Source organism: Sebastes fasciatus, chromosome 24 (assembly GCF_043250625.1).
Source record: "Sebastes fasciatus isolate fSebFas1 chromosome 24, fSebFas1.pri, whole genome shotgun sequence".
Lineage (NCBI taxonomy): Eukaryota > Metazoa > Chordata > Actinopteri > Perciformes > Sebastidae > Sebastes > Sebastes fasciatus.
This window is the reverse complement of record NC_133818.1, coordinates 9,753,370-9,766,237: the sequence shown is the minus strand read 5'-3', so window position 1 is coordinate 9,766,237 and position 12,868 is coordinate 9,753,370. Positions and strand designations below refer to the sequence as shown.

Genomic DNA, 12,868 nt, shown 5'->3' with positions numbered 1-12,868 from the left:
ACGACCCAAAGTCCTCAGTTAGCATTAGATCTTTATTTCTCATGTCACTTTGAAAGCTTACAAGGAGCTTACATTTAACTTGGGAATTCTCAAATGACACAAGCAAAGATTATATACAGTACTATAAACTGTCAGCTATGATAAAGGAGACCAAATGTACACATTTTGTAGTTATTTCCGTAGCATATGTTTTTCTGTAAGGTATAGATATTTTTTTGCCGGTAGGCAAGGTGCCCATATCCATAAAGCATTCCATATTTCCATCTTTGCAGTTATAAAAATATCAGATATTTCTTAATTTCTTTCAATCCCTGTGTTGACAAGTGCGTCTTGATGCAACTCCTCAACATTATTGCTGCATTAGCACAGTAGTAAATTCTGGAACTCTTAAGTAAACATATATAGTAAAACATGGCTATTAGCAACTTTTTTCATTTTGTGTTTTTTTTTTTTTTATCCTCTTACAGGCTTCTTTAAATACTCGACACACTTTCAAAGTGCAAAAAACTGATCTGAAAATAAAAACAAAACAAAAAAAAAAGGTGCAAATCATACTACGTACAAACATCTGGTGAGAGCGTAAAAAGAGGACATGGCACTTCTAGCGTGGCGTGGAAGTGAAGAACAGAAACGTCCGGAGTGAGGAATGGCGTTGATGTCTGCAGCTTGGCTGGTCCTGATCTACGCTGAAGAGTATAGAAGCAAAGAGACCAAACTCCGGTGTGTTTTTTTAAAACAACAGCCGCCATTTTGGACTGAAAACACTTATTCAATTTATAATAGACGGATTTTTTGTATACAAACATTACTGGGTGCATTCAGAGGGCAAAACCACCGTTGTAATAAACGTAGACTGACCACCAGACATCATTATCATACGACGTATTAGTGTGAGATCTGTTTGGTATTATCACCAGTTATGAAATGGGTTTGGCTGTGTGGAGTTTGCATGTTCTCCCTGTGTTAGCGTGGGTTTACTCCGGGTGCTCCGGTTTTCCCCAACAGTCCAAAGACATGCAGGTTAGGTTAATTGTTGACTCTAAATTGCCCGTAGGTGTGAATGTGAGTGCTGTAGTCACGTAACGTTACAGCAATTTGCACAGAGACCCGTCTATATATATTATTGTTCAACACAGGCCATTTTTGGCAGAATACGACAATAGAATAGAAATAATTTACTTTTTGTACGCCACTTTGCAGGCGGACGTTTTTACTGGCGTCCGGTAGTCGCTTTCAGTCCAAAATGGCGGAAGCGCAGCTTTGCCGCTGGGCGCTGATGTTGCAATGGAACGATCACTTCTTGGCAATATACGTTCTTTTTGTCTACGCTTTAGTTTGGCTGTGTGTCGTGACGCGATCGCCTACCTTGCCAGTAATTCCTCGCCTCCACTTTTTAAGCAATGCGAAAGATAAATTACACGGAAAAAAATAATACTTCACATGATATCAGCATTCCAACGCCCGTAGTGGTTCCCCCTCGTAATTGTCCTCGGCTCCACTCAATACTGTTATTCTGCCGACACAGATCTTGTCCTAAACAATTTCAAACTGTAATTGTCTAAACATAAGTACAGGTAGGCGTCCCCCCCCCCCCCCCCCCACCCCACCCCACCGACTACAAATACAAAGCTCTAAACAAAGTAGTATCATAGTTAGTTCGATGATTCAGCAGGTGATTGAAATGGACGATTGGAACTCAGTCGAAGAAAAACACTGATGAACTGAATCTCACTCAACGACGGGTAAAAGAAATCTGCGATGAAATGCCAGAACGTAGACGCGTGGATCTCAAAAAGGCAAGGCATTTTCTGTTCTGTTTTTAAATATCTACTTTTTAAACATCACCAATATCTACAAAATGCGCATGACCATTTTGTACACAGTGATTCATTTTCCCGCAATCATGTACAGCATGGCGACGCCCCCCCCCCCGCCCCCCTCTCTTCCTCCCGCTGCCTCGAAGTCCACTTAAAGCACTTTACCTGAGGTTTCATTAAGAATGCTGCAATTTGCCTTAACAGGGAGTCTTACATACGCGAGAGCACACGCACACACGCTCGCAGGTGCACACACACACACATGTGCGTTTAAGCACGCAGCTTGCACACTAAGATGATATCCCTGCAGGTTCATCAAGCATGCTTTCAGAGGTTCTGGGGATATGACACCTGCATTTAAGAGGGGGGTTGAAGTCTTGGATTTCAGGGGGGAGATTTTCGCCTCCTCGTTGGAGCAAATTCCATGTAGACTTCCGCGGTGAGAAGTCCCACATATACAGAGCCCAGAGTCTGACATGTTGCTCCGACTTTGTCCCGTCACAGCCGGTTCCACGTGTCCCGCTGCCCCCCTGAGCTTCTCCTCTCCTAAGTGGCTAAAAGAAGCTCTCCAGAGTTCCTCTCCGCTTTGGAGTTCAGTAATTTTTACAGGCTTATGTTAGCCCCCGCCCCTCCCACAGGGAGGTCAAATGTAGTCAGCTGGTATTAAAAGACTTCCACCCCTGACTTGTAACCCTCTGACCTGGCTGTGGTGTTGCGGGGCTGGGGGGCCTGGGAGAGCAGGGCTGGGGCTGAGAGCCAAGATCTAGGGGGAGGAGGAGGACGTCCTGCTTGTGGAGAAACTGCAAGAAAAAAGAAAACCAAGGATGTAGATCATCTACTGCATGAAATGTGATTCTGCTTTTTGACAGGTGTGTGCCTTTCCAAATCATGTCCAATCAACTGGATTTACCACAGGTGGACTCCAATCAAGTTGTAGAAACATCTCAAGGATGATCAGTGGAAACAGGATGCACCTGAGCTCAATTTTGATAGCCTCTGGTGATTCCCACCCCGACTGCTTTTGTGCACAAAATCAAACGTTACCTCTGGAGCCGGTGGACCATGTGGGCCACCAAGGAATCGGAGATGCCGGGGTAGGACTCCTCCGCCATCATGATGGCCTCCCTCAGCTCATCCAGGACCATGGGGTTCCCGTTCACCTGCTCCTGTCTCGCCTTCAGCTGGGGGAGGCGGGGGAGAAAGAGGTGAGGAGGCAGAGATTTGGTTACAAGAGACAGACTTGGATGTTTGCACAAATGTACCATTTCACTATATTCAACGTAGGCCCAGTCCGGAGTCTGTTGGTGATCCAGATGGAGCTCCTTACCTCAGCTAGTGCAGGAGTAATGACTGTGGACAGGCTCTGTGAGTAAGGCCTCTTTGGAATGTCTTTTGTCTGTAGAAATAGAGAGCGAGAGTAAAGTAGTGCAGCTTCACCTTAGGGGGGAATCTTTTTAAATCAGCACGGCACCAAATATTCACTCATTTGCAGAATATTAACCCTTTAAATGCCAGATTGTTTTCATACTGCCACTGTTTTTTTATGAAAAGAAAGCACAAAGATTGAATTGTATTCTGTATACTAAATGAAAGGGGGGGGATTTTTTTCACAGTCTGGGATATGTCAATGATTAGCAACAACAGTGATTTTGATGCATTTTTATTTTTTGGCAGTGTCACCGTAAAAACAAACAAAAACCTTAGAAGACAAAAATGTCCCCTTCCTAAAACTGCTGTAAAAATACTATATATTAATATTATTTTCCACTTTCACCGAGTTAAATCTTTTAACCTACTTCAGTCCTGATCATAACTACCAATTATTCATCCATTATCAGAAATGTAGCCCTTTAAATGCCAGTTTGTTTACATAATGCAACAAACAAACAAAACATAAACATTCAATTATTGTCTGTATATTAAATGCTAGGGGGGATTTTTTTCAGTCTGTGATATGTCAATGATTACCAACAACATTGATTTTGATCTATTGCATCAAACACCGCAGTGTTTCATAATGCAGCACTGATGCCCCTAGCATTTAGCATATATTTGCCCCGTAGGGCAAACATGAGAAAACGGCTCAATCTGGTGGAAAATAGTAAAAACCATGGCTCTAGATTGAAAACCTGATATAATAGAATGCATGATTTTATGCTATAATAACTGTGGGATCAATAGTTGTGGATTTAATGGGTTTCAATGGGGACATTTTGTCCTTAAGGGTCTGAGTGGCTATACAGTTTATTATAGACTTATTATAGGAGCTGAGGTTGAATTTCCAAAATTTGAAAAAAAATAAAAATAAAATCACGCCATATACATTAACAACTATTTAAAAAAGAATCTAAAATAATAATAAATGAATAAAAAAAAAATTACATTTCAAAGCCAAAAATGTCCCTCGTGCGTGTCCCACTGTCTCACCTGGTCTGTCGCCCCCGACTGTCCCTCCCCGTTCTGCAGCTTCTTGGGGTCCTTCTCTCGGATGGTGAAGATCCAGTCGTCGCTGCCAAAGTCGTTCCCGCCCGACGCCTGGCCGTCCTGCTCTCTGATTGGACAGACGTTCAAGAGGCTTTGAACACTCATCGGGATGAGTGAGGAAGTCATGCATGTTAAGTGCTTAAAGCCCATCAGAACTAATGTGGGAGGAAAAAGAGGACGTTCCTCTCCTCCGGCAGGATGTTTGTGTCAAAGAGCTGCTGGTATTACAGCACGGCAGCAAAAACTAAAAGACAAAACTTACGAGTCAGACTCATCCGAACTGGACTCCGTGGTTCTGGACTGCTCCGCCTTCCACCTCTTGTACTTGTCCACCAGCTCCGTCAGGTAGGACGTCTTTTTCGCGTGGCGGACGATCAGCTTATGCTTCAGCAGCTCTTTGGCGGTCGGCCTCTGAGGAGACGGAAGAGGAGCGAGTGAGACGAGCGCACGGCGCGGTCGGGAGGAAACATCTTTAAAATGTGAAAGCCCCGACTCACAAAACTGGGCTCTTTGTTGAGACAGGCCTCGATGAACTCCTTGAGCGGTTTGCTGTAGTTGCCCTCCAGCGTGGGCGGGTTGTTCTTTGGGATGAGGAATAGAACCTTCATGGGGTGGAGCTCCGAGTGGGGCGGCTCGCCTTTTGTCAGCTCGATGGCGGTGATGCCCAGAGACCAGATATCAGCCTGGAACGCACATAGACTTACTTACTTAGACATAGGCTAACCAACAATCAGGCTCTCTACAGTAATCCACTACTTCTTTCATCATGTTCTTGTCACTGTATGAGCTTCTCCGGCCTTATGGTGCTTTCATATGATCTATATTGCTTTTTAATTCTAGTGTTCTAAATACTTTAATGTATTCTGTTGAGACTAGAAGTGCAGCAAATGAAAATGTCAAAAAGGTCGGCACAGGTTGCTGATGTCGGTTACTTTTTAATTAGCCAGAACGTTTCATAATTGCGAATGCCGGTTCAGCCGGTTTGCGCTCGTAAACCGGACCGGCAAAACCAGAAATCCACCCAATTCTACCGGTGACGACAGCTCACCTTTGACTATTACACACTTTCCAGCTCCCATCAGTCCTCAACTAGAAAGCTGACACGTGTCTGTAAGGCGACAGCTACTCGGCTTACGACTTTCTGGGATTTAAAAACGTTTGGGAACCACTGCTGCAAATGACCCGACACATTCTCTCTGTATCTTCATTGTATAAATGGATGACCTAATTATTATAAGTGTGCTATTGCATTACACCATTAACAGAGTCACTTTGTTTGCATAGTGAGAAAAAACGCAGGAGCGGCTGAGTATTTGAATTAGTGCTGAACGATAAATCATATTTTCATTTAATCGGTTCTCGTGACATCCGTAGTGTCAACAACACTGCTGTTCTGCTCTCAAAACCACTGTTCACGACATGAACAGGGTGTAGTCTGACAGCTGTTAGTACCGTTTGTGGAGGAGTGTGACCACATGGAACGGAGTGCACAGCGGAAACATGACTCATCGTCTTTGACCTTACCTTGGAGTCATAAGCCGACTGTTTGATGACCTCGGGGGCCATCCAGAAGGGCGTGCCAACGAAGGTGTTGCGTTTGATCTGGGTGTCGGTGAGCTGCCCCGCCACGCCGAAATCTGCCAGCTTCACCTCGCCTTGCTCGGACAGCAGCACGTTGGCGGCTGTGGAGGGAGGAGGAGCGGTGAGAGAGTGAGAAGCTATCAGACACTTCTGTCAATGCCGTTTATCTACATCCCCAATTTATTAAATAAAGAGGGAACAACTGTCAGAAGCCTTTTAGCGAGCCGCTGCAGCGTTCACCTCAACTCCCCGATGAAATACAACCGATATAATGAATGAAACCATAAGTGGACGTCAATACCATTAAGCTTCTACGTGATATTTGTGTGTGCTCAATGATGCCATTTAGTCCTCTAATAGCAGCACTCTCGGTCGGCCTGCTACCTTTGATGTCCCGGTGGATCTTCTTCTCAGAGTGCAGGTACTCCAGGCCCTTGAGGATCTCTCTGAGGATCGTGGCGATCTGGGTCTCGTCCAGAGTTCCCGGCTCCATCTTTAGAGGGAATGCAAACAAAAGCAATGAGCTGTGGGTGTCAGCTGAGCCTTCGGGGTGGAGGATTATTAACTCTACAGACTCATCTAAAGCAAATCACACAACTTTGATTCAGATTAAAAGGAGCGGTTCATCTAAAATTACATTCAAGAATAAGTCTGGTGTTATACTATAGTCTTCTTCCAATAAAAAAAAAGAGATATACAAACTGATATACAAAGTATTCCTTTAAACGTCAAGCAAATGTGCTACATCGCACAGCAAAGGCCAAGTATTTAATGAATGAGGAGACTATTTAAAACATAATCACGTCACCACATTGATACAAGATGTCTGATTCAGCTCAGCGGGGTGACTGACTGATCAGTCACATTGTACGGTCACATTGCAGAAACCACTTACCAAATCTAACGCCGAGCCTCCACCTAAATACTCCATAATGATCCATAGCTTTGTGTCCTGGAACAGAGGAGACAGAGAGTGAGCCGTTAGTGACGAGCTAAAGGGCTCATTACGGTGCATTTGAGGAGACATATTCACAGCTGCTTTATGGAGGGGGTTACTGGCTTAATGTGAGGTGTCAAGAGCCAGGTGCATTCCTAAACAAGTCAAGGGCCTGGTGGGTGTCATATGAGGCTAATCCCCTTTTTAATTTAGGATTATTCAGGGAGAAAGTGGGTAGAGGAAGATAAATCCTTTTACGTCTCATCCAGTTTGGAGGAGAAAACAGATGCAAAAATACTCTAGACTTGACTGTAACCTCGTCCTGTGCCACCACGTGCGTTACCTTCAGGTACGAGCCGTAATACTTGGTGACAAAGGGGCTGTCGCACTGGCTCAGCACCGTGATCTCCTGCTGGATGTCTTCGATCTCGTCCTCCGCCTCCTCCAGGTCGATGGTCTTGATGGCCACCACTTTCTGGGTGCGATTGTCGATGCCTTTGAACACCTCGCCGAACGAGCCCTTGCCAATGCGCTCCAGCTTGGTGAACAGCTCCTCCGGGTCGGCTTTGGTGTTCTGGCGGTGATGGGAGGGGGCGGGGGAAGGGGGGGAACAAAGCAGGGGAGGAAAGGGAAGGCGGATTTTTTAAATGAAAGAAAAGAAAAAACAAAAGGAAAGGGAATGTTTGAAAAGAACTGAATGTCGGGGAGTAAATAGGAAACACCAGCAGGGTGCCATTCTTACAGGATACATTAATTCACTCATTGCAACACCTTGTGTTTGTTTACACAGAGAGAAAGACACAGGAGAATGAAAGGGAAAGAGTGTAACAGTTGGATAACAAGGCAGGTTAAAAAGAATTTAAATAACACAAAATATGCTCCTAGGATAACATTTTAGTCCTTTCAATACCCGCTGCACCTTTGGGGTTTATTGTACCGTCTCGATTAATTAGTCCCGTCTTCAAATGTGTTGTTTTGTCCGACCAACAGTCCTTTTGCAATAATATAAACAGATACAAGCAGATAAGATTTTGGCATTTTTGGTTGAAAAATTAAAAAAAAAATTAAAATAAAAAATAGGACTGTCCTCGACCAAAGAAACTCTTAGTCGACTAACACTCATACAATTTTGTCGACTTATCGATTAGTTGATTTAATCGGCATGTCTCTAAAGAGTATCTCCATAAAGAACCACACAAAAAGCCCCACTTTAAAAGCCTTTTCACACCAAGCACGGATTTTCGTCCGAAAATTTGTAAAAACTGATTTTGGGAATACTTGCATACTCCTGCGGAACATTTGTGTGGGGGGAAAAGATATTCGGACAGACCTCAATTTCAGCGGATTTACGGGAATATATGTCTGACCAATGAAATCCTTTCTTCCAACTGATGTCATAAAATAATTGCAGTCATTCTGCATAATAAGTAGCCATGTGTTTCTGTTTGGTGCACGGAGAGAGTGTGTATTTTTGGAACAATGGCCGTTTGTTTTCGGGGTAACAGACTGTTGGACAAATGGGCTATTTTTTGGTCCAATGGGACATTTTTCGCGCTATTGGTGTTTCGGAATTAAGTTTCTTGGAAATAAGTCATTCAGCATTAAAAAAAACAATAAATAAAGATCGAATAATTACTCAACTAAGACCAAAACGACTGATTAGTCACCTAATCGACCAAGAGTGGGCAGACCTAAAAGAGATTATCAAAATAATTCTATCATTCGCCGAATTTTGAAGCATTTAAGACCAACATTTCTGAGCGGTGTTGTACATTCAGTACCAGCGCTGGTGTAGATGGTTTAATTCTCTAATCATTAACAAACAAACATCAGAAAAACATCGAGAACAATTACATACTACTGAGCTAATGAATTTAACTTGATTTGAGTTAAATAAAGATACATGGGTCTGATATGAAGATTTTAAATGAAATGCATTAACTTTGAATTAGTGATGCCACCATAATGCAGACTCAGATTCAGATAACCCCTTTATGACATTTTAAATGACTGGCTTTTGGGCAGATTAGGTGCTGTAGTTTCAGTTTGTGCTGAGATGCCACGATGAAAAATCTCTAACATCATATTACTGTGACAACCAAAATGACTGCTGGCAATCTGAGGCATAATTAGAACTCCTTTTGAGGTCATAAGGACGGCAGAGACAAACCAATTGCTGTTGCATGATTTCACACTGTGTTAAGAGTGGTCAGGCAAAAATAAAACAAACCATATTTCCAACTTTTCTGGGGTAGCAGCACACTGTAACGTGTATTTGAAAAAAAAAAAAAAAGACTACTTGAACGCTGCAGGAAGTGAACCAAAATGACTTAACTCTCCAGAGGCTGTTATGTGGGAAACACAAGAGCGGGCGCCGACAAAAACAACTTCCTTTTATGACCTCTTTTGAGCAGAGAAGGGTCAATACGCCTGTTTTGAGATAGCTAAAAACGAAACAGCTGCCTTTTTACACAAGAAGGGATCCCTTATGTCACCAGTGAAGAGCATTTTAGGTTGCCATGAAAGAGATTTATTCAGTAAACTAAACAGCCATTCCAGTGTGGGACAGAAGTGATGATTAAAGTGATGAGTCATATCTTATTAAAACAATAACAAGCTTTGTTTGAAGAGCTTCGAGTCAAATACTGACTTTTTCTGCCAGATTTACAACTTGCACTGGGAGATTTTATCTTAAAATTGCATGTTCTCCCGGAGTTAGGGTGGGTTTTCTCCGGGTGCTCCGGTTTCCTCCCACAGTCCAAAGACGTGCAGGTTAGGTTAATTGTTTGTTAGCACTGCCGCCTCACAGCAAGAGGGTTGCAGGTTCAAACCCGGCTTGGGGCCCTTTGGTTGGATGGATGGATGGAAGCTAAAACTTTGACTTCCTCCATGCCCTGCAGTTTAATTTAAGAACAATCATCACCTGACTGGCAGCAAAAACGTCTTCACAATTTATGCTCTAAATGGACTTCATTGGTGCCAAAAACCCCAGCAGTTTGTCTGCCTCTGAAGCATCCTGAGTCTGCATGCATTTCCTTCCACAGCAGAGAAATCTGCTGCACACAGGGAACACAATCTGGTGCATGAAGCAGTTTACATTAAGAACAGTTATCTCCTCTAGTTATCTTACCCAACACAATTATCCCCTATGGGCAAAAATCCTAAAGATAGCAGGGAACAAGGCTCATGTGTGCATTGAAAGGAGGACGGTCTGCAGGACGGATAATAATGCACTACATTCATTTTTAACAGTCTCTTCTGCACTATATTCACTTGTTTTAATAGTCGTGTATCAGGGTAGCTCTTAACATGACAATGACGACATAGCAGCGATGTAAATTAGCTTCCTGCTATGTATCCATCATTTATTTTATATATATATATATATATATATATATATTCATTCTGCCCATTGCAGGGTTAGGGTTTTAGTTAGTGTGAGATTTTACTTGGATTTCATGATACAAAGAGATCCTATAGAGCTATTGATTAAACTGTATAACCATGGATGGAACAGGTCGCTTTAAATCCATAATTGGGTGATACGCATGCCCCTGTATTGATAGACAGTTACACAGGGTTTTTAATTTGAGAGCCTGCACTCATTTAGACTCATATATATTCATGTGGAAGCCCATTTCCCCCCTGTAAGTCATTATGATGAGATACTATCTCAAAGTAATGAGTTAGTAACTCAATGTTTGACTTATTAGTATCTCAATATTTTGACTTACTATCTTGTAATAATGAGTTAGTATCTCAATGTCTTGACTTACTGTCATTATTTTGACTTAGTATCTCAATATCTTGACTTAGTATCTCAATATCTTGACTTACTGTCATTATTTTGACTTAATATCTCAATATTTGTGACTTACTATCTCAACATAATGAGTTAGTATCTCAATGTTTGACTTACTATCTTATAATAATGACTTAGTATCTCATTATTTTGACTTAGTATCTCAATATCTTGACTTAGTATCTCAATATCTTGACTTAGTATCTCAATATCTTGACTTAATATCTCAATATCTTGACTTAATATCTCAATATCTTGACTTAATATCTCAATATCTTGACTTAGTATCTCAATATCTTGACTTAATATCTCAATATCTTGACTTAGTATCTCAATATCTTGACTTAGTATCTCAATATCTTGACTTAATATCTCAATATCTTGACTTAGTATCTCAATATCTTGACTTAATATCTCAATATCTTGACTTACTGTCATTATTTTGACTTAATATCTCAATACTTGTGACTTACTATCTCAACATAATGAGTTAGTATCTCATTATGTTGACTTAGCCTCTCCCTCCCTGTCCCTGAGATGCCCACAGTCAGAGTCTGATTGCTGCACAGCAGGGAGTCAAACAGTGGTACATGATGTTCTCTCAGTGACCTTTAACTACTGTATTCAAGAGGCACATTCAGAAGATAGTTCTCTTACCTGCATCCCCGGCAGGTGACCCTGGACAGGAGAATGAGCCATGGTGATGCTGACTGGTCCTGCTCCTCCTCTGGCTCCTTCGCTTCACTGTTTACAGTCCGGGGTACCAAAACAGCTGAGCAAGCTAACTAACTAACAGCCGTTGGGCTAAATGCTAACAGCCGTTGGGCTAACTCTGCAAGCTAAGAAATCCGTTAGTTAGATTAACCGTTAAATTAAAATGTCCCCACTCTTACGGCGGGAAAGTGACGCCAACAAATTCCACTCCTCAGACACGAATACGTTTATTTATTTAATTAAAATGTCACTTTCTGGACGCGTATTCTCTCGCTAACGTCAGCTAGCTAGCATGGTTAGCTCGCTAGCTTAGCCTAGCCTAGCTTAGCTTAGCTTAGCTAGCCAACGCAGACTAACTGACAAACTGACAAGCGGTCAGTCTGCATAGCAACGAGATGTCGCCCAGGACAACGGACCACCGCGGCTCTGATCTCCGGGCTATGAGCTCGTCTCTCCGGGTCTGGCGGCTCCGCAGGCTCCGCAGGAGAGGATCAGCTCAGCCAGTGTTTGTGTTTCCTCCCCTCACTTTCGACCCGTACTCTCGGCCATCTTGTCGGTGCTTGTGACGCCGCCTGGCTGGCTGGCTGGGCGGATCCGGATCCGGATCAACAACAACACGGTGGAGGTGGTGGTGATGCTGCTGCCAGGTGGGGGGACCAGTGATGCTTAAGGTTTAAGAGTAGAGTCAGTGATGCTTAAAGACAGACAGCCATAATAAACTGTTTCATTATGGCTGAGGAAACTCCAGTTAGTAGCTGTGATTTGGTCCAGATATCCTGATAAAGTGCTATTAATAAGCTAATTAATAAACCACCTTCAGCTGGAGCAGGGGTCTGCAACCTGCAGCTATCAAAAGAGACATTTTAGGCAAACAAAACGACAACATTTCAGCATTGTGATGAAGGTAACACAGTTTATAGTCTATAGTATATAGTATATAAGTCTAATGCAGTGAGGGCCAAAGACACAATGTACTACGGAGTATTAGGGCCACATTGAGGGGAAAAAACATCTGAGATTTACAGAATAAAGTCATAATATTACAAGAAAAAAGTCGTAATATTAAGAGAATAAAGTCATAACTTTATGAGAATAAAGTCAGAAGTTTAAGAGAAAAAAGTCGTAATATTATGAGAATAAAGTCATAAATTTAAGAAAAAAGTCGTAATATTATGAGAATAAAGTCATAAATTTACGAGAAAGAAGTCGTAATATTACGAGAAAAAAGTCATAATGTTACGAGAATAAAGTCATAAGTTTAAGAAAAAAGTCGTAATATTATAAGAATAAAGTCATAAGTTTAAGAGAAAAAAGTCGTAATATTACGAGAAAAAAGTCATAATGTTACGAGAATAAAGTCATAAGTTTAAGAAAAAAGTCGTAATATTATAAGAATAAAGTCATAACTTTACGAGAAAAAAAGTCTTAATATTATGAGAATAAAGTCATAATATTATAAAGTAGCAATTTTATTATTTTATTTTATTTTTTTCTCGTAAACTTCTGACTTTTTTCTCGTTATAGTATGACTTT

General features: G+C 41.9%; 1 protein-coding gene and 1 long non-coding RNA gene across 2 annotated transcripts; one reads left to right on the top strand and one right to left on the bottom strand.

The window, feature by feature from the left end:
• The first annotated feature begins 656 nt into the window (after positions 1–656).
• Positions 657–1,098, top strand: LOC141763191 (uncharacterized). The gene is made up of 2 exons (XR_012593045.1): positions 657–794; positions 918–1,098. It is a non-coding gene; the product is annotated as an uncharacterized LOC141763191 (long non-coding RNA).
• Positions 918–12,021, bottom strand: stk24b (serine/threonine kinase 24b (STE20 homolog, yeast)). The gene is made up of 11 exons (XM_074627654.1): positions 11,279–12,021; positions 7,163–7,393; positions 6,778–6,834; positions 6,267–6,375; positions 5,826–5,983; positions 4,799–4,984; positions 4,564–4,712; positions 4,245–4,368; positions 3,145–3,213; positions 2,862–2,998; positions 918–2,617 (listed from the first exon to the last, which is right to left on the bottom strand). The coding sequence occupies exons 1-11, from the start codon at positions 11,318–11,320 to the stop codon at positions 2,581–2,583; spliced, it is 1,299 nt and encodes a 432-aa protein (XP_074483755.1). The 5' UTR covers positions 11,321–12,021; the 3' UTR covers positions 918–2,580.
• Between the last annotated feature and the right edge of the window lie 847 nt (positions 12,022–12,868).